Here is a 21654-nt window from a genome sequence, read left to right as displayed (position 1 = left end):
TGTAAGAAAATAAATGTCTGTTTTTAAGCTCCCCAGTCTAGTATCTTGTTATGGGAGCCCTAGACACTAATACTGATAGTGTGTCGAGTCTGTCTGCTGGATAATGCAAGAGAGGGGAAGTGTAACACTCCTCCCATCCCAGTGACCCTGGATGTTGGCTGTGACCTGCTCTCTGCGAAACAACACTGGGATAGAGATATCTTTCTATAAGTGCAAACGCAAATCTCCACCGCTGTGTTAAATTACTGCATACTGCAGAGACATACAGTGCCTTCTTTAACCCATCCCGTGTTAATGTCTCTTTAGGCTGGTTTTAGATTTTAAGGTTTTAAGCAAAACACTTATGACAATATCTTTTGTACACATTTGAGCATTTCACTGGATAAAGTCTAAGTAGCAAAAGTTCTATATCAAAATGGATTCATATTAATGTTTGTGACACACTGTCAAAGAAGACTCCCACCAACCTTTGGGAATGTCAATATTTTTAAATTTTTGCCAAAGTATCTTGCTTTCTATCTTTGCTACTTGTAAGAATGAACTTTCATGTGTTTGTATTTAATAAATGTATTTATATATTTGTTTCCTTCTTTTGAGATGGTCATTTTGAGAAAGTTAAGTCATAATGACTCCAGAGAAATTTATCAAATTACGTCTATTTAACATATTTTCACTTTTACGGATTTGCCAAAAGTCTTAAAGATAGCATTAATACCTGGTACCATCTGGCTTGGTTAACACACGCATTCCAAGTTGTCTTCCTAGAGAGCGAAATCTGTTTTCCATTGGATGGCACAATATATAAAAACAGTAAGATCTCACATATTAAAATGGGCAAACACAGGATTTCTTTTCATTCTTATTTTATAACCTATATTCCAATTATAGAGCAAAAATCCTCAAAGAATGAAAACCAAAAACTTAGGGAGAAAAAGAAAATATTCAAAAGAGTTTAAAAATAACAATCTCTGCATCTAGAACCACACAGAGAATTCCATCTATTTCTCTACCAGAATGAAAGAAGCAACCACCAAGAGAGCTTCCTTGGTAAGGCCCAGACCTAAAAACACTTCAAACTCAAATCATAATAATTCACCCACTTGTAAGGTCTAAGGAGACAGTGGGATTTGGAAATTTTTTGTAAATACAAATCTTTGCAGATAATCTTGGTCTAATTTTACTTCTCATGAGCCCAAGTAAGTGTCCCACATTCAATGCTTCTAAAACATCTTCCCTAAGGAAGAACAATCACACTTAGATACTACAATTTTTTATTTAAAAAACTGTCATTTAATAAATATTTTTAAAAATATACAGACGTTCGCAAAAAATTTAGAAGTTGAGGAGGGAAGAGATTAAAAAAGAAGCAAAAGTGGCTCTTGCCATCACAAATGAACGTAAACTCCACTGAAAGCAAGACCTACATTACACAAAGGAGCAAAACTAAGAATGAGAAAGATGATGTTAAACAGGACAGATTTCTGAAGCAAGACAGATTCAAGGTAACAGATTAGAATCCTGGTGTCCTGATATATGCTGCCATGAACTCCAACAGTATGGGGAAGGGTGGAGTATCCTAGCAGAAACTTATTTGGAGACTGCAGTCCTAGTCCATGAATTCATAAATTTAACATTATATCAATAAACATACCAATACTTTTTTTTTTTTTGTGAGGAAGATCAGCCGTGAGCTAACATCCATGCTAATCCTCCTCTTTTTAGCTGAGGAAGACCGGCTCTGAGCTAACATCTATTGTCAATCCTCCTCCTTTTTTTTTTTCCCAAAGCCCCAGTAGATAGTTGTATGTCATAGTTGCACATCCTTCTAGTTGTTGTATGTGGGACACAGCCTCAGCATGGCCGGAGAAGCAGTGCGTCGGTGCGCACCCGGGATCCAAACCCGGGCCGCCAGTAGCAGAGCGTGCACACTTTAACCGCTAAGCCACGGGGCTGGCCCCTACCAATACATTTTTAATTAGATAAGTTAAACCTAAAGTTCTTATAGAAAAATAAGCAGGATTATATAACTTAGATATAGAATACATATATTCTTTAGGATGTGTTAAATACATTGTAATCAAATCCCCCAAAGTGATTACCAAAGAAATATTAAATTAATGTGTATTATCCTATTGTTACATAATGCCTCTTACTAAAATTATATTTCTAAGAAAGATAAAAACAAAAATAGTCAGGTTTTGTAACAAACACCACTCAGGCAGGAATCTTGATATGGTTGTTTCTCCTTCAGCCCCTCCCCCAAATTATCAAAAGTTTGCTGCCAGAAGTATAAACAAGCCATCAGAGACACTTCGGTGCTTCTGTTACATAAAATCTTTGTCAAATCCTGGCTTCCCTCCCCTGGCATTTCTCTATAATAAAGTGCCAAAGATGTTCTTGATAAAAATGGCTTGGAGACAAACTCACATTTGGTGACTGCTGGAATCAGTTCTCTGCACTCACCAGGGAGGGTAGATGTGGACGATGTCTTGAGGATGCCCCCTGAGATAGAGTGCAGTCTCCTTGGTGAAGAGAACCTTCAGGCCAGTCTGGGCGGCCTCACCTTGAGGACTATCAGCCTGCAGCCCTGCTAACTGTTCACACATGGCAACTTGGATGGTGCATTCCTCATGTAGCTCTAGAATTTTCACAATTAATACACCAGATTTTCTACCTAGAAGGTGAAGAAAAGAACAAAAGCAAAAATAAAATCTAAAAGACACATGGTCCAAGGGTGAATAAAGTGTCATGAAAAAAAGAAGCACATTCAGATAGCTTTCTTCACCTGGAGAAAATGATTTATATGCTTTGCAAAGTAAATACAGACTCTAACATGCTCACTGTAACATCTTTTTCTTAAATCAAAATAGCCTGCATGTTGCATTTAATATATGCATTTCAAGCAACATAAAAAATAGTCTCCTATCATAAAGAAACAGTCTTACTCATACGGAAAACTCAGACCCATCATTTCACAGAGTATGTTTTACTGCAAAACGCGAACCCTTTAGATAACCACAACAAAGGGTGTATGGCCACCTGTTGATCTTACTTATATGCCCCCTCCACATCATTACCTGCTTTGATTCTCTACTTTGAAATGAAGTAGTATGACTGGCTGGCTGCAACTGTTCTAACAATCACAAAGGTTGAGGATTTATGTGGAATGCTGGGTGTTAGAGCTCTAGATTTAAATGGGTGAAATTCAATCTAGATTCAAGCACTGGCTCGAATTAAATCAGACAAGTTATATAGCATTTCAACACTACAGTTTTCTCATGTGTAAAAGAGGGATCATGCCCCTGCCTCAATTAAAATTTTTAAGAATTAAATGACATAAATGAAGCTGACTGTGGGTATAGCCTATAACCCAGAAATCCTAGATATGTACCCAGAAACTCTGTCACATGCATCAAGACCTAAACAAGAATGCACATCTCAGTATTGTTGCAAGAGCAGAAAACTGGACCCAGCATAAATCAATAGGAGGATGGGTAAATGGTAGTATGTTCATACAACAGAACACTATACACAAGTTAACATAAGTGAACCAGATCTATATCTCTCAGCATGGAGAGATCTCAAAAACAAGAGGGGATAAACAAGATATGTGGGGTATGACAACCATAATGTTATTTTTTTAAACACAGAAACCAATAAAATGTTGTTATGGATACATATATAATAAAAATATATAAATATGGACCAGCAAGATTCATAGAAAACTCATGATAACTGCTGTATCTAAGGAGAGAAAAAGACGAGTGTGACTCAGAAAGGGAGCCCAAGGGATTTCAAACTTATCTGTCATATTATTTCTGTTATAAAAGTATGTGAATTAAAAAAGACAAAATATTAAAATGTGTTATTAATTCTAGGTGGTGAGTACACAACGTTTTTCTATTACTCTGTTTTTTAATTTAAAAAAATGAACTAAATGTGATAACAAAAGCTAAGTGTCTAGCATAGTGCCTTGCTAATAATATACACTAACATGAGTTTATCACTTTAGCCAACTGGTTAATAATGAATAATAAAAATTAATATTTAAATAGTACCAAGTTTTCAGTTATACAGTTTAATTTCATTTCCATTTCTTTCTCCCTTTCGCTTTTTCTTCAGTCATTTTCCACTTGACCCCAAATTTCCCATCCCCTCCTTTCTCTAAGTGCCAACAGCGTGTTCATGTATTAAGCAAGGCCACACCTCCCTAGAGCACTATCTTAACTACTATTTCCTAAGGTATGTATCTATCTTGCTACTATTTCTTAAGGTGAGGAAGGAAATGGAATGGGGGAAGGATATGAGCAAGCACAATGTTAAGCTGGTACTGGTCACTGTGGACGAGGGCAGTGGGAGAGTAAAAACGAGTATTAAAGAAACGCACTGACTAGGCAGTGAACATTGAGTCTGCTCTGCACAACAGCTATTTCCTTAATAAAAAGTAGCTCATCCTCCATTGGTGAACAGGAAAGAAAGTCAGGATAACGTGAAGGTCACTTTGGTGCACACATTGTTTTTCCTGGGTAGGTAGCCAGAGCAGTGGGTGGAAAACTATGGTTTTCAGCAGCAAAGGGAAAAGCCCTAGGTTTAGGGGCTGCACTAGCCACAGGAGCATTTTTGGACATATTTTAAGAATTTTTAAAACTTGCACCTGTACTCAGGGTCACCCCCAACACTGTGCAGCAGGCTTGCCTTCTCCCTCGTCAACCACTGACAGCAGCTGCTGTGCAGAGCTCCAGGGCCACCTGTGCTCTCTAGCACCCGCTGCTCTGCTCGAGTTCAAGTGGGACACTTGAACCACACTCATGGTTCTGTGTGGCTACAATAATTGTTATGGCGCCTCCAGCCATGCTCAGTCGCCTGCCCGAGCAGCACAAGTTCTCTCTTTGGGCATTAATCATTGTCTTCTGCAGCTCTGATCAAACAGTGACATAGGTTTTCAGTGGTCTGCCCCAACCCTACAGTCCCCATAGACCCTGACAGATTTTATAAAAAGCAATTGCAGAAACATGTAAATAGTATCATAGTGGAAAAATATATATATAAGATGAATCACACTGCTACTGACTAGTTTCTTTGAAGATTTTTATGATAAATCCTGACAATATTCCCATAACTGTGAATTCTGCTCAAGAGTTATAGCACCAAATAACTAGTAGAATAAATATGCTTTATGATACTGATTATCACCACAGCCCTGAGACACTGCAGCATGCTTAGTGACTAAATAGGTTTGGGAAGGAACGATGAGCGGCGCTATCCTTACGGCACCACAGGGCTGGGAACTGTGCGCTCCACAAAGCACTCAAGTCTCTCCTGCAGGATACCCTCCAACACAGCCTTAGGCAGAAACCAGTGGCCTGCCTTCCCTGAAGAAAATAAGACAGTGTAATTTCCCCATTGTCTGAGCGAGAAAAAAGCATGCGGTAACCTAAGACAAATTATGTATTTGAGGCAAGACAATTATGTATTTCAATCTGAGCATAAGAGATACCGGTTTTTACAAACGAAGATTTTTTTTGCAATTAGATGGATGCAACATACAAGGCCATTTCTGTGCCAGTGGGGCAACATTTTCCATAAATGCTATTAAGACTTAGCCAAAATATCACCTCGTCCAGGAAGTGTTTCCTGAATCCCAGCCAGCAGTATCTATTCCTTCCCTTTGAAAACCTCAAATATCTTATCTATACTTATCTTTCTTATAACAGTGTCCTCATTTTTAAGTGGAAGTAGTTTTACTTTAGCTATCCTCAAGAACACTGCAAGCATCAGAAAAGATAACACAGAAAGCCCCAGTGCAGGGCCTGGTCCATCACACACACAGTAACAGCAGCGACTTGTCTTCACGGCCACTGCCACTATTAGTAACCTTTCCAGGCATTTTCCAATCTATTATCGTACTTGATTCACAATAACCCTATGAAAAAGGGAAGGAAGATATTAATCTCCCTTTTTGACAGATAAGAAAATTCAAAAAGTTAGTTGCTCACATGACTTTTTCAATGTCCGAGAGGATTACTGGCAGGTCTAATCCTAGAAATTGAGTATCCTTACAAGTCAAGGACCAAAACGTCTCTCGGGTAAATGATAGTTAAAGATAGGAAATTGTATGTTTTTTTTTCCCCTACTTATTATGCTAAAACATAGGAACTGTTTAAAATGTAAAGAAAGCACATCAGGTTGAGAAACGGACTCCAGTGAGGCTCTCGCTGTGTCTGGACGTGGTCAGAATTTCAACACTGCTGTACTGAAAAAGAAGAGGATAAGTTGTCATAGTACTAAACAGTGAAAAGAAAGTGCCACAAAGATCAAATGGAGAGCACATATTTTAATATATAACACTACAGATTTTATTTTTTAAAATTTTATTTATTTATTTATTTTTTGCCCCAAAGCCCCAGTAGACAGTTGTATGTCATAGCTGCACATCTTTCTAGTTGCTGTATGTGGGACGCGGCCTCAGCATGGCTGGAGAAGTGGTGCGTCAGTGCCCGCCCAGGGTGCCGCCAGCAGTGGAGCACGCGCACTTAACCGCTAAGCCACAGAGCCGGCCCACACAAGATTTTAAGTAACTAAGAAACAGGAATAGAAAGATTCGTATAGAAAATATACCACAAGACCTAGTAACTTCTATCCATACATATGTCTAGCAGATGAAACAGCTCTTAAAATTGTAAAATATTTAACTTGAAGGCTAATATTTGCCGAATTAATGCATGAATGACTGATTTACTTTATCAGCTAACTGCTTTTTTTTTTGTTAAAGGAAACTCTCGGGCTGGCTCCGTGGCTTAGCAGTTAAGTGTGCGTGCTCCACTGCTGGCGGCCCGGGTTCGGATCCCGGGCGCACACCAACACACCGCTTCTCCGGCCATGCTGAGGCCGTGTCCCACATACAGCAACTAGAAGGATGTGCAGCTATGACCTACAACTATCTACTGGGGCTTTGGGGGAAAAATAAATAAATAAATAAAATTAAAGGAAACCTCTCTTTTTATTTTATTTACTTTTTTTTTGCGAGCAAGATCAGCCCTGAGCTAACATCCATGCTAATCCTCCTCTTTATGCTGAGGAAGACCGGCTCTGAGCTAACATCCATTGCCAATCCTCCTCCTTCGCCCCCTGCCCCGCAAAGTCCCAGTAGATAGCTGTATGTCATAGTTGCACATGCTCCTAGTTGCTGTATGTGGGACGTGGCCTCAGCGTGGCTGGAGAAGCAGTGCGTCGGTGCACGCCCAGGATCCGAACCCGGGCTGCCAGCAGCAGAGCGCACGCACTTAACCGCTAAGCCACAGGCCAGCCCAGCTAACTACTTTTTAAAATGTCTATGGTTTTAAGTGATCAAGAGGCCACAAAAGAATTGAGTAAATGATACAAGAACAAAATATATCTGTAACTACTTGACTTACTTGAAATATAGTTAGTCAGGGTCCATTTATATGCATGTCAACCCAAATACTCCTAAGTGGGTTATGTCGATGAATTAATATATATATTATGAGGATAACCTTCACAAATACCTACGCAAGAAATACAATTCAAGAAATTAATAAAAACTATACCAGAAAATACCAAGTGAAGCAAGTTATTAAGTGGGGAGAGATATTGAAATCATCCTCCTATGGAGGACAGAAACATCTGTAAGTTTTTCTAAGAGAAATATTTTTCATAATATAATCGTTGCACTAACTTTAAGTTGCTCCATTTAATTATCCAAACATTGACCACAATAGTAATTTGGGATTTTCCCCCTATATTAACACTTTGTCTCCTTTATCTTCACAAATATCCCAACAGGCTAATCCTACAGTGTCTTGTTTTAAAATGTATGTCCTACTATTCTCTGAAACTGGTACTTTTTCTATCCTTCAGGCCAAATCATCAACAAGTGCCTACCACTCCTTTGTTCCTCACATCATGTACGTGCACACACAGACACAGACGAGGGGTGGCAAGACAGCACAGCAAGGGTCAGGATTGGATATTAGGGGATTTTCAAGTTTACCTGCTTCTCATGCAGACAGGAACTCTGTTCTTAACAGATACTCGGACACTGGTTACCACCAGCAATGATTATAATTCTCCTTCTTGCACTTACTCTGAATTACCATGGTATAATCATTCCACATTTTACTCTTCTTAAAAAGGTATTTTATAGCTTTTCCCTCCCAAATAATACATGCACCCAGTACCAAAATGGTCTTCTTTGGGGTGCTTCTGTTAGTTACTTGTAAAATTTTAAATAATATCTTTAATCAACTCTACATCCTACTCTATTAACTTTGGATAGTTATCTAGGAACTCCTAGCTTTGTAAAATGAAGAAGGGCTTATGCACCTTTCTACATTATGCTCCCCCGTGTGCCACACAATTTTAATTCCACATAATTCCACTTTCATTGTCAAGGTTAATGTTCACAGTGTGTCCTATAACCTATGCCAAATCTCTGTGCTCTGGCCATAGTCTGACTCTAAGAGTCAAAAATAATCAACAAATTTATATTAGCACAATTATATAAACAGAATTCAATCCCTGACTAGAATCATAAGAATACATTTGAATGAGAATATTCCTAGCCTCAAGGTCAAATTATTTGACTGTAATAATTCTTATGCTCAATTAGGCCCTCCAAATGCCAGAAGAAATAAGATTATCTTCTGTTGGCCTCAACATTCCCATTAGAAGTCTTAGCTTTCCCCAAAAGTTCATTCCACCTCTTTAGAGAAGAGTCCATTCCTGTTCTGGCTAGAACTGAATCTAGTCTGCCTGAACCTGGGTAAGAGTAGATCACAAGGTCAAGCAGGGATAAGACTGGTCTTACACCATTGTGTGCACTTGGGGTACTTCCTCTGAGTATGATCGAAAGCCAATGGGGAAGGCATATGATTTGCTTTGTTGAGAACAGACTAAATGTGCAAGGGAAGAAGTACGGAGACAAGTCAGAAGACTACTGTAGCAATCCAAGAGAGATGATGGTAGTTTGGACCTGGGAAGTGGCCACAGAGATGGTGAGAAATGGTTGAAAACTAGACGTACTTTGAAGATAAAGCCAATAGTACTTGTTGATGGACTGGAAGTGGGACAAGAGAGAAAGTAGTCAAGAAGACGCCAATGTTTTTGGCCTGAGCAAGTAGAAAAATAGAGGTAATGCTTACTGAGATAGGGAAGACTTCTGGACGAGCAGCTTTCTCTGTGTGTGTATTGGGTGGGGGGCGCGGATGGCAGGGGAGAATACTGGTATCAAGAAATCCGTTTTAGATATATTAAGATTAAGATGTCTCCTAGTTATTACAGTAGCCTGGCTCTAACTGAACTCCCCAGTCTAGTACCTGACCATCCTGACCTATTATTCATAAGGCCCACCAGAACGATCTTTTTAAGTGTAAATTTAACGGCAGCCACCCCTGTACTTGAACTCTTCAATGGCTATCCTCTGGATAAAATCCAAACTACTCTCCATTGTATAGAAATGCCTTTGTTATCTGTTACTTCTTACAGCTACAGCCTCAAATTCCACAGCTCTATTCAAGTATCTTTAAATTATCTCTATAATGAGGTGAAAAATATGCCATACTTCAAGGAGTTTCCTCACCAGCTCCCTGGTGAACTCTCTGAACACAACTCTCCTTTTCCATCCAGCAGAGTTTATTACTCTCCTTTATGTCATCACTGTATCTCTTATTTACCAAGATTTTAACATATACAATGAATAATTTCATCTATTAAACCATGAACTCGATGCTTTTCCAGGATCAATACCAATAAATATGTATGAGCTGAATGAACCCTAATACAAATTGTTGCAAGAACTCTGGGGACTATTTTTTTGTCTTGATTTCACTGCCAACCAAGATGGTTTGACCTACCTTCTCTTATCTCAACTGGACTTGATATGTACCCAGAGAATGCAAATTAACTATGATTCCAGCGATGCTCCAAAAAGAAAAATAAACAATACATTCCAAAATCAAATCCAAATGATGTTTTATCTATTCACTGTTTCTATTGTATCACAGTTTTCTTTATTAACATGCACTGAAAGTTGAATTGTATTTATTTATACATAATTATACTCTTTTCTTTTGAGAGGTTACAACTTTGCCTAATTTTACCAATGATTCCCAAACACCTAGCAATATAATGCTCTTGTGAGTATTCAATAACTGAGTCTCTTATTGTTACTGTATTATTATTAATGCTTGGTAAATCAAAATTTTAGTTTCTGAGTAAACGTTGTAAGCTGCCATCAGATTCAATTCACAGATAATTTCATGATAAAATGCATAAAGCTCTAAGCAAGAGGTCTAGCTTACAACACCTAAAAACTAATTCTGAAGAAATTCACATTTTTATCCTATAAACAGCACAATTACTTTTTGTTTAAAATTTATGCTCCCCCCTAAAATTTTAAGTCATCTGGCAATGATGAACAGACACATTTCTTAACCACAACTGCTTACTGAACTGTAAACAATTGTGCTTTCACTTCTTGATTCCACATTTTTTTTTGCCTTTTCACCCAGTTTAAAATACTCTTTACCAAAAGCCACAATAATTCTAAGCATGAAACAGAAATCTGAAACCCAACTCAAAAAAAAAAAAAAGACTAGACAATACTGACCTAGCGATTGGAATGTTCATCACAGTCCATAGCTACGAGAACAACCAGAATTTAGCAGAACACACCAGGATTATAGTGTCACAGTGCTACCAGTAGGCATGTCACCATGATTTGATCTGCAGGGGTAGCCTGTACTGTTCTGTAGAGGGTGAATAGGCAATAGAAGTTCCCATTTTTTTAAGAAATCCAAGTAAGGAAAAAGCACACAAAGACTCCAGGAAGGCAACAAATCCCTAAGCAAACTTTATACAAAACCAGACAAAAGGGGGTACCCTGGACTGAATGTTTCTGTCCCCCCCAAATTCATATGTTGAAGTCCTAACCCTCAATGAATTTGGAGACAGGGCCTCCAAAAAAGTAATTAAGGTTGAATGTGGTCATAAGGGTAAGTTACTGATCTAATAGGATTAGTGTCCTTATAAGAAGAGACACCAGAGATCCCTATCTCTCTCTGCTGAGCACAGAGAAAAGGCCATGTGAGCACACAGTAGGATGGCTGCTGCCTACAAGTCAAGAAGATAGCTCTCACTAGAAACTGACCGTGGTGGCATCCTGATCTTGGACTTCCAGACTCTAGAACTGTGAGAAAATAAATTTCTACTGTTTAAGCCACCCAGTCTGTGGTATATCATTATGGCAGCCTGAGCTGACTAAGATAAGTTTTGGTACCATGAAGTGGGGTGCGGCTGTAACAAATATCTAAAAATGTGGAAGTAGCTTTGGAACTGGGTAATGGGTAGAGACTGGAGGAGTTTTGAGGTGCATTCTAGAAACACCAACATTAAGGGTGATTCTGGTAAGGTATCAAATGGAAATGAGGAATAGGATATTGGAAACTGGAGGAAAGGCAATTGCTATGAACTGAATGTTTGTGTCTCTCCAAAATTCTTATGTTGAGACCCTAATCCCCAATGTGATGGTATTTGGAGAAGGGACTTTGGGAGGTAATTAGGTCTTGAAGCTGGAGCTCTCATGAATGGGATTAGTGTCCTTATAAGAAGAGACACAACAGAGATGATCTCTCTCTTCACCATGTGGGGATACAGCATAAAGGCTGCTGTTTACTAACCAGGAAGTTGGCTCTTGCCAAGAACCAAATTGACTGGCACCTTGAACTTGGACTCCCAGCCTCCAGAACTAGGAGAAATAAATATCTGTTGTTTAAGCCACCCAGTCTATGGTATTTTGTTATAGCAGCCCAAATTGACTAAGACAGCAATTTTTGTTATAAGGTAGCAAAGAACTTTGCTGAACTGTGTTCTAGTGTTTTGTAGAAGACAGAACTTGTGAGCCATGAAATTGGATATTCAGCAGAGGAGATTTCTAAGCAAAATGTTAAAGGTATGACCTGGGTCCCCCTGACTTCTTATAGTACAATGCGACAGGAGAGAGATAAATTGAAGGAACTGTTAAGCAAAAAGGAAGCAGAACTTCACGATTTGGAAAACTCTCAGCTTGTCCATATTGCAAAAAATGAGACAGCTTGTTGAGAAGAGAACACCAAGGGTGTGGCTAGGTTATCATTCGATAAAGAGATCACGGGATTTTACAAGCAGAAACACTGCCAGTTTGAACTGCAGGAGACAGAGACCAGAGGAAATGAAGGAACGCAGTGGGACTTCTTACATTCTGCTGGACAGAGCAACAGAGCTATTCTGCGAATGTGCGTCACCTTCAAAAAACGGAAGAAGGACCCCAAAGGCGATTCAGAGATCATCAGGGCTGCCACTCTTGCCATAGGCCCAGGGGGCAGGACTGATTATTTCTTCTGGGTTTGAAAGGGTGGGGCTGCCTCTTCGGTTTAGGTGGGCCAGGATGCTCCCTCCCTGCCTCAGGGGTGGCATCTTTGCAGAGAGCCACATGGGTGAGAGGCCCAACAGAGCCATCTCTAGTGATGCTGCCGCCTCAGCAGACCTGGAGGGCACAGCACTGAACAAAAGAGGATTTTCCTTGAGCCTTAAAATCTAATGGAATTTGCTTGGGACTTGCTTAGGACTTATCACCTCTTCCTTCCTTCCTACTTCTTCCTTTTGGAACGGGAATATCTATGCTATACCTGTCCCAGTATTGTATTTGGAAGCACATAACTTGTCAGGTTTCACAGGCTCACAGCTGTTGAGGAATTCTGCCATAGGATGAACTGTACCTAGAGTCTTACCCATATCTGATTTACATGATATTTAGATGAGACTTCGAACACTAGACTTTAGATTTAGACCTTAGAGTTGATACTCGACTAAGACTTTGGGGGCTGTTGGGGTTGACTGAATGTATTCTGAATGTGAGAACAACGTGAATTTGGGAGGACAGGGGCAGAATGTTAAAGACTGAATGCTTGTCTTTAAAATTCGTATGTTGAAACTAACCCCCAGTGTAGCTATATTTAGATATGGGGCTTCTAAGGAAGGAACTAAGTTTAAATGAGGTCATAAGGATGGGGGCACTGATTCGCAAGGATTAATGTCCTTGTAAGAAGAGACACCAGAGAGCTCTCTCTCTCTCCTCATGCTCATAAAGGGGTCAAGTGAGCACACAGTCAGATGGTAGCTGCCTACAAGCCAGGAAGAGAGCTCTCACCAGAACTGAATCACGCCAGCACCCTGATCTCAGAATTCCATCCTCGAGAACTGTGAGAAATAAATACCTGTTGTTTCAGCCACCCAGTCTGTGGTACTTTGTTATGGCTGCAAGCTGACTGAGACAGGGGGCTATTACAGGTTAAACTTTCTAAGGTATGATGTGTATAGAACCACCTAGTGTGCTGGTGCCCCTTCCACTCTGAGTACCCACAAAGCAAGGTCTTCTTTACTGAAAAAGTTCCTCATTTAAAACACCTTATTTCATAGTACTGTAGGCAATACTTTTGGCTTGGAAAACAGGATTAAAATGGTCTCCAAAAATCACACTGAAAATAACTTTTAAAAGGTCATATGGCTAAAGAGAAAGGACAGAAATAGATATTTAAATATCTCCATTTTTATAAATGTAACATCAACTGAAAAATAAATGTGTTGAGAAAAATTTCAGGAACTGAATTATAAAATAGCAAATTACTAACTGTGGCTGGTTAGTAGAGTCCTCTAGAGTTTAGAGGCTCACACCGACTCTCCTCTAAACAATCCTGCAGAACGCCAGAACTGCATGTGCATCTATATAGAACAGCACACTCACTGCAAAGCTGACACACTGTAAATCTGTAGCAAAACAAGCTGAAAATACACTTACTGATATGTTGACAGAACCCAGGGTGTCCCTACTGCCATATTATTCTTCATACTTACTCCAATATCAACCCTCAACCCCCTTCCCCTCTATAACAACTATTAATAAAGGATATTCTAATGAATGACTTCTAATTCACTTAAGTTAAAGTTAAGTCACTTTAAGTTGGGTCAAAATAGGCAAAATCTGCAATTAGCCAGAGCAGTGCATGTCCCAGCAGGAGCACAGAAAATTCACAACCACTAACCAAAGGTAGATGTTTTAGTGTTGGGTGCTATCTCCTTCCAATGATATTGGAACAAACACTAACAGGGAAGAGAAGGAAAAGAGAGAATTTAATTTAAGGATTAAAAATGAGATAGTGTCATAAAAATGCCTCTCTTGAAAGGCATGCAGCGAGAAACCAGGGAGCTACAATCACAGAAAGCGCAAGGGAAGAAAAACACTCCAGGGACTACGAAGTGAAAACATTTGGAAAGTGACTTTACAGGGAACAATGCACGAGGCAAGAGGAAACAGCAACACAATTTTAAAAGTAGAAATAAGCTAAGGCTTAACAAAGTCAACTTTTCTCAGTAAAAAAACCGGGGCACAGATCAAGTGACCCACACAAGTCTTCAGCTCCAGCAGAGTTGGGACCAGAACCAACATGCCCTGAATAGGATCCTTTTTTGCACTCTAGTGTCATGTAATATTTTAAAATTCACACCTGACATCCATTTATTTACTTCATCAACAATTCCTGAGTTACCAGGCAGTGCTCAGGCTGCTAGGTAAGCCCTATACACCTTTGTAGCACTTTGCACAGTTATTATTTACTTATACTTTGTAGAATTACAGTACAACAGGATACTGGAAGTATAATTACAGACATAGAAAGAAAAGTCTATTAGGCCTAGTGGTCAAGCTTTTATCAGCAAAGATGCAGCTGATCCAGGCAGGAGGTATATAGTGCGGTGCACGTGTGTATGGTGGCAGAGAAAGAGGGTTGTGGGAAATGAGACCACATCAGGTAGCTGAGAGCATGGCCATGAATGCCACACCACAGAGTCTAAAAGTGATGAACATCTATTCCAAGGACAAGAGACAGTCAATGGAAATTTTTTAAAGCAGAAGAGTGATATTATCAGATTTGCCTCTTAGGATGATGACCCTGATAGGCTGAAAATGAGGAAAGGTCAGTGGGAGGGAGACCAGATGGAGACTGACACAACAATCCAGGCACAAGGTAATATGGGCCTGAACTAGTAGCAGATGGGATCAATGAAGAGATAGTTCTGAGGTAGAATCACCAGAATCTAGAGATCAGATAGATTGAAAAAATGTACAAGAAAGCCCAATTGAAGACTGCTCAGTTAATGGGCCAGCGAAGGCAAGTGTCAGGACACACTGGGTCTGAGGGGCCTGCAGGACACTTTCCAGGTGAGGCCGGTGCTGGGCCAGGAAAGTCCACAGGACACAGAGCTACCAGGCCGTCTGGCAGTCCTGGGGAGGCAGCATGGAGATCCCCAATGATCTAGGAAGGGCACACAGAAGAAGAAGAGGGCCAGCACAGAAGCCTGAGGAACACCCCGTTGAAGCTGCACACAAAGAAGGAATCAGCAAAGAACTGAGAAGGGAAATGAACACAGGAGGAGGCAAACCAAGAGGGAACGCTGTCCTTGGAGGAAGGGCAACCAGCTGCGTGAGTGCTGCATGAAGAAAGCAGTTAGAAACGACAACTTCTGCACACTCGTGGCAAGGAAGAAACATCACACTGGAATGGAAGAGGAGTGAAGGGGGACCTAGGACCTTTTAAATCACTATAACAAAAGCATCATTTCTAATTTTTTCCAACTTTAGAAGGCATTTTACTACTCCAAGAACTGATTTATTCTGTTTGCAGGCTGAAAAGTTTACTATTTTGTAACAGAAAAATGTATCAACGCCATCTGTTCAGAAAGATAAGTAGTACTATATGATGAGCAGCAATCCGGTCTCAGATCACTGGCAGAGCAGGTATCCAGCCTTGGCAATCTCTCCTGGAAGACAAGGAAAAGTCAAGTCTGAGCTTATACTTTCAAAGAGGCTTCTCCAAGCAACAGGATCTCAAGTGGAAAACCTATAACTCCTTTGAAGATAAAAATGAGCTGAAGAAGTTTAGAAAACTAGATTGGTGGAAAGGTTAAAATGACATACACAAGATTTCATGGCATGGACAAATGCCAGTGGAATACTGAACTAGGCTGGAGGATAAAAATGACAATTGGTTGAGTAAGCCAAGGAAAATGCTGCCTTGCCAATATCAATACTTTTCTAAAGGTCAAAAACACGATTTTTAACATATAGATAATTTTTGTCATTAACGAGGTCTCAATTTAACAATATGAATGTATTTTTATTTATCGAGCCACATGTGGAATTCAAAAGGAAACATGTTTTACTCACTATATAATTCATTTAGAATGGGCTAACTTTGCAGTCTTATTTTTGCATCATTTACAACAGAAAAGGGAAATAAAGGTTCCTTTAAACTTCAGCCTATGAGAAAACAATCTTAAAACTGTAGAACTATTTTTCTTTTCATGTAAAAAGAAATGGAGAAAGCACAAATTAAATAAATCTACAGGAAACCCAAAAGCATCATTTAATTCTGCTGTGTCACCAAACCTCATTTCATAGATTTTTAGGTAGAAAAATTCACAAGAAATAATTTATTTCTAGGAATGAAGGTAAAAATGGACGTGGCAGAAGCAGCTAAGGTGTGACAGGTACGTTACCTAGAGTGTTGAGTTTGGTATTAAGTATCCCTTCCTCTATTCCTCCAGTCCCATCATTATTTTTAATAAGATTATGAAATAACTTGACATTATGAAAGTCAAATATGAACTCTTTAATCTTCTGTTTACTTATACTTAAAGTGATCATTGGAAATTGTAGTCATTTGGGAAAACACAGCTCTAACAGTGGACAAATGAATATCATAGTTCGTTTCCTGACTTGAATAACTCAGCCACGAGTATTCATGTGAATTCTTCTCACCGTGACTACAAAGAACCATGTTAACTATCACTGCTGCACTGAAATGTGGGCATGGATATACAAGAGGGGAAAAAATAAGGCTTAAACACTGTAACTGGCTGTCTGGTTTTACTGGCCAGAGGGGAGCTGGAGATAATCCAGAGACAGCTCCCTTGACCCCAGGGGAAGGGGAAGTGAAGAAAAGGAACTGCAGCAAAGCCTCCCCAGCCAAATGGAAGTTGACCCACAGGAGCAGGTCACAGCAGGGTTCCTTCAGTTGAAATGAAGGATAAATAAGGTAGATCAACAAGTTCAAGAAAAAATTTTAAATGATTTTTTAAAGACTTTGAACTACAAAACTAACAACCCTTCTTCAATCCATGTCATTCTCATTTCGTAAATCTAAATAAACATACATTGTTTTTTAAACTTGTCATATTATACCAAAAATCCCCTTTTGTTCCCACAGAAACAAAAGATTTAAAAGGCATAAAATATTGCCAAAAAATTGGCCAAATTAAATGAACAGCTCATCACATACCTCTCTTTCTTAGTTTTAAATACACAATATTAGGAGACTTAGACTAAATCATATGTATTTTCTAACAATTACTTTTCAACTAAATAAAGGGATCTTAGTTTACCAACGAACTTGCTTTGGCACAAATGATCAGCCTAACATTTTCTACCCCAAGTTACTGTTTAATTATGAGAAAGTATCGCATCAGGAAAATTAGGTAAATCTGTTAGACACACACATATCTTCACAGAATTCTTGGTTCTTCTTCCCACTCACACCACTGTTTCTATATAGATAAATGCTGTCCTGACATTCCTTCTTCCTCTCTCTACTACTCAAATGGTGAGTCTGAAACATGACCCTGTTTCAGGGGCTCCAGCCTCAGAGGGGCCCCTTGAAAGCAGTGAGAAAGAGGCAGGGACCAGATTTCTGGCTGTCTGTTGCCAACGAGGCTAAGGAGATCCCACTCCACGGGTGCTGCAGCCACTTTTCCTGGGGTTGGCCTGAGGCACCCTGGGGCAGAGGGTAGCCTCAGGGCCAGTGTTCTCACAGTCTCAGCCTTGTTTTGCCTCAGGAGCACAGAAATGCTCACATAAGGTTCAAGCAGGTAACAAGGAGACCTCCAGGAGGAGTGCCTAATGGGAACCCGCGGTGGCTCTGGAGATTTACAAAATCAAGCCTCTTAGTGTGTCCACAGCTAATCATGCTCAAGGACAAAGAACAACTATATTCTGCACTTTGAAAAACTGCCTCACGGGAAAAACCAGTCTCCTTATTGAATTTTTCACTTTCTGACACAAAGGTATAAATTTTAGTGCTTCATAACTAAAATTCAGGGTGAAATTCTGTACCATTTCACATTTTCCTCCCTTCTTCTTTAATTGTGAAAACAACGCTTGATTTTGACAAATTTCTTCCTTTACATAAGGAATATTTAAAAAGTAACCCTGTCCCAACACCTTTTCCAATGATAACCTTTGTTAACGGTTTTCTACAATTTATTTTATAATATTTACTAATACTTTCAAACTATTATATAATGAGAAGAAAGTCTAAAAGCATAGTTAGAACTGCCCAGGGACACTGTCCTGAGTATTTTATTATAGTTAACCATTAGAATAAGGAATAGCATAGGATATCTTTAAATTTCTCTTGAAATTGTATAAATAAAATATTCTTCAGGGAGTAATTCATTGCAGTCATTCTCCTTTACAATTCCTAAGGAGTAATAACTTATTCCCTTTGGGATTGTTTGTTTCTCTGGTCTGATTTTCCAAAATGTACTTCAATAAGTACATAATAAGTATAGTAAGTGAAATTTTGCAGACATTATTAAAACATCTTCGTGTTTTGTTTCCTTCTAAAGAATAAAGCTTTAATATTTTAAATAAGGAAGCAAGAAAAAATTTATAATGCTATGATAGGATCAGATAGTTTCGTCAGTGATGGATCCATATTTGTTGCTTAATAAAAGTTTAAACAAATGAATGAAAGAAATAAGAGGCAAAGTAAAACAAAACAAAACACAAGTTAAAATATTTTGGCCACCTGCCATGAAAAAATAAAGAGATGAGGCATCAGTTTATTGTATTTCTATAGTGAGTAAAAATATTCTGAAATTAATAGAAAACCATCTATTTCTATTCTTTGAGTAGTGGTGGTTACAGGGTACTTGTTAAGCTGCATATCTATTTTTGCTGTACTTTATTCTTTGTGCTATATTTCAATACAAAATAAGGATTTAAGAAAAGCAAATATTCACATGGTAAAGGCATTTCAAACCAAAATTCTGTTGCATCCTTCATTTCCCAAAGCTTTAAATTGTACTTTTATATTTCACTGCTTAAATATAATGTATACTAAATAAATTGTCTCTTGTTGGACTTCAATAATAAACTAAAAATATCTTTCAATTATAATGACTTTGTGCAAGAGGAAAAATATTTAAAATGTGGGCTATTCAGGCCAAGAGGTACATGGAAAGATGCTCAATATCACTAATCATTAGGGAAATGTAAATCAAAACCACAATCAAATATCACCTTATGCCTTTTACAATGATTATCATCAAAAAGAAAAGAGATAAATGCTGGCAAGGATGTGGAGAAAAGACAACCGCTGTGCACTGTTGGTGGAATTGTAAACTGGTGCAGCCACTATGGAAAACAGTATGCAGGTTCCTCAAGAAATTAAAAATAGAACTACCATATGATCCAGCTATTCCACTTCTGAGAACATATCCAAAAGAAACGAAAACACTATGTATGTCAAAGAGATAGCTGCACTCACATATTCATAGCAGCATTATTTACAGTAATCAAGACACAGAAACAACCTAAATGTCCATCAACAGATGAATGGATAAAGAAGATGTGGTATACATATACAATGAAATACTATTCAGCCATAAAACAGAGGGAAATCCTGCCATGTGTGACAACATGGATAGACCCTGAAGGCACTATGTTAAGTGAAATAAGTCAGACAGAACAAGACAAATATTGTAGGGTCTCATTTTTATGTGAAATCTTAAAAAAAACAACAAACCAAACTCATAGAAAAAGGGAAGAGGAGAAATTGGATGAAAGAGGTCAAAAGGTACAAACTTCCATTTGTAAGGTAAATTAGTACTAGAGATGTAATGTATAGCATGATAACAACAGTTAACACAGCTGTATGGTATATATGAAAGTTACTAAGAGAGTAAATCCTACAAGTTCTCATCACAAGGAAAAATATATATATATTTTTCTTTTTTTTGTATCTATATGAGATGATGGATGTTAACTAAACTTGTGGTAATCATTTTAACAATAAATGTATGTCAAATCATTATGCTGTACATCTTAAACTTACAGTGTTGTATGTCCATTATATCTCAATAAAACTGGAAAAAATAGAAATGGGAAAATATAGTCTATTCAAAATCTCTGTTAAAAAATATAATATTTCTCACAAAAATTAATAAGTAATAAAACCTCCACTGTTCCACAACTCTTTAGCCACCTTCCTTTGATATTCTGGCCTGGAAACTAGACAGAGGCTGTAGGTGTCCATTGGAAATCTGAAGCTCTCCTCCACGGCCTGTCCAGCGTAGCAACCCCTCACATATCCTTCACTACGCCAACCTGTACCTATATTCTTTCTCTACTTATTGTCTATCTAACCCACTAAAATAGTAGTTCCATGAGTGCAGTGACCACATCTTGCTTATTCATGGTGCACAGTGTCTGGTACATAGGAGGCTTTCAATAAGCACTTGTTGAATGAATACATGAACAATGATCTGTCCAGCTCCTTATCTGTGACCCTCTCTTGCCATTATCCCATCTCCACCGCCAGATTTAAGCATCAGCAAAACAGCAGTATGGGAAAAGAACATTTACTTCACATGACTAAAACCAACACAGAAAATTTTCCTCCACATAAGTGATGTACATGACAATTTTACAGAAAAAGACACTTGATTGCTTATCTTTTACAATACAGTTTAAAGGAGAATCAATGTTTTTTAATAGCTAGTTGAAACATCAAAAAAAAAAAAAAAAGCCTTTTAACAAGAATAGGCAGTGAAAAACTTATGTTTTAAAAGAGTAGAGGCCCTGTCTGCTGTCCCCAAATCAGGCTTCTTCATTTAACAAATAATCTCTGACTCTATGGACTAGACAATAGAACGTTTTAATACATTTAAGATTCAGAAGGCATAGTGGAGCTCTGCAGAGTTAGTCTGAGAATGGGGTGATGTGAGTGTGCACTGCCTTACTCAGTGCCTGGTAGGGAGGAGCATTCAATGGGAGCCATCACTTATATTATCTGCATCAATCTGAACGCCAGTGTCTTATTTATTGGCATCATCTCAGAAAAACTTTCAAGTCTGGCATCCAGAAATCTAAGAAAAATAGTAAACAGCAGATGCCGCCCCCCCCCCCCAATTTAGAGACTGTTCTCTGTGAGACAAAACAAGAAAAAAAAAAAAAAAACCCCACAAAACAACAACAAAACCTCTGAAAGGGACATGTGTAATAAAATGTGGCATTGGAAAAATAATAAAACAGTAAATGTAATTTTGCAAAAATCATGGTGCGAAAAATAAGGAAATAATTATTCTCAATGGAAAAAGACTATGAAATTAAAATTATAAAACAGAGAAAAGAGAAAACAAGAACTCTTGAAATCTGAATTTATTTACTGTAAACAGATACACTTAACAGTGCATAATTAAATTATCTGATAGAGTCTGGCAATTGGACAGTTTCATGTGAATTTATTTTAAGACGACTCAGCA

General features: G+C 38.5%; 1 protein-coding gene across 6 annotated transcripts in view; it reads right to left on the bottom strand.

Moving 5' to 3' along the window:
* SPIDR (scaffold protein involved in DNA repair) overlaps positions 1 to 21654 on the bottom strand; it is a 480323-nt gene that overhangs the window by 271909 nt on the left and 186760 nt on the right. For all 6 annotated transcript variants that reach the window (XM_087447711.1, XM_087447713.1, XM_087447710.1 and 3 more), the window contains exon 8: positions 2464 to 2674. In XM_087447711.1, the coding sequence (XP_087303837.1) occupies positions 2464 to 2674 (211 nt within the window). The remainder of the gene's footprint in view (positions 1 to 2463; positions 2675 to 21654) is intronic.

The sequence above is a fragment of the Ceratotherium simum genome, chromosome 23 (assembly GCF_057802395.1).
Source record: "Ceratotherium simum simum isolate JZ-2026a chromosome 23, ASM5780239v1, whole genome shotgun sequence".
Taxonomy (NCBI): domain Eukaryota; kingdom Metazoa; phylum Chordata; class Mammalia; order Perissodactyla; family Rhinocerotidae; genus Ceratotherium; species Ceratotherium simum.
Note: the sequence above shows the minus strand (reverse complement) of the source record. Positions and strands in the feature narration are given on the sequence as shown.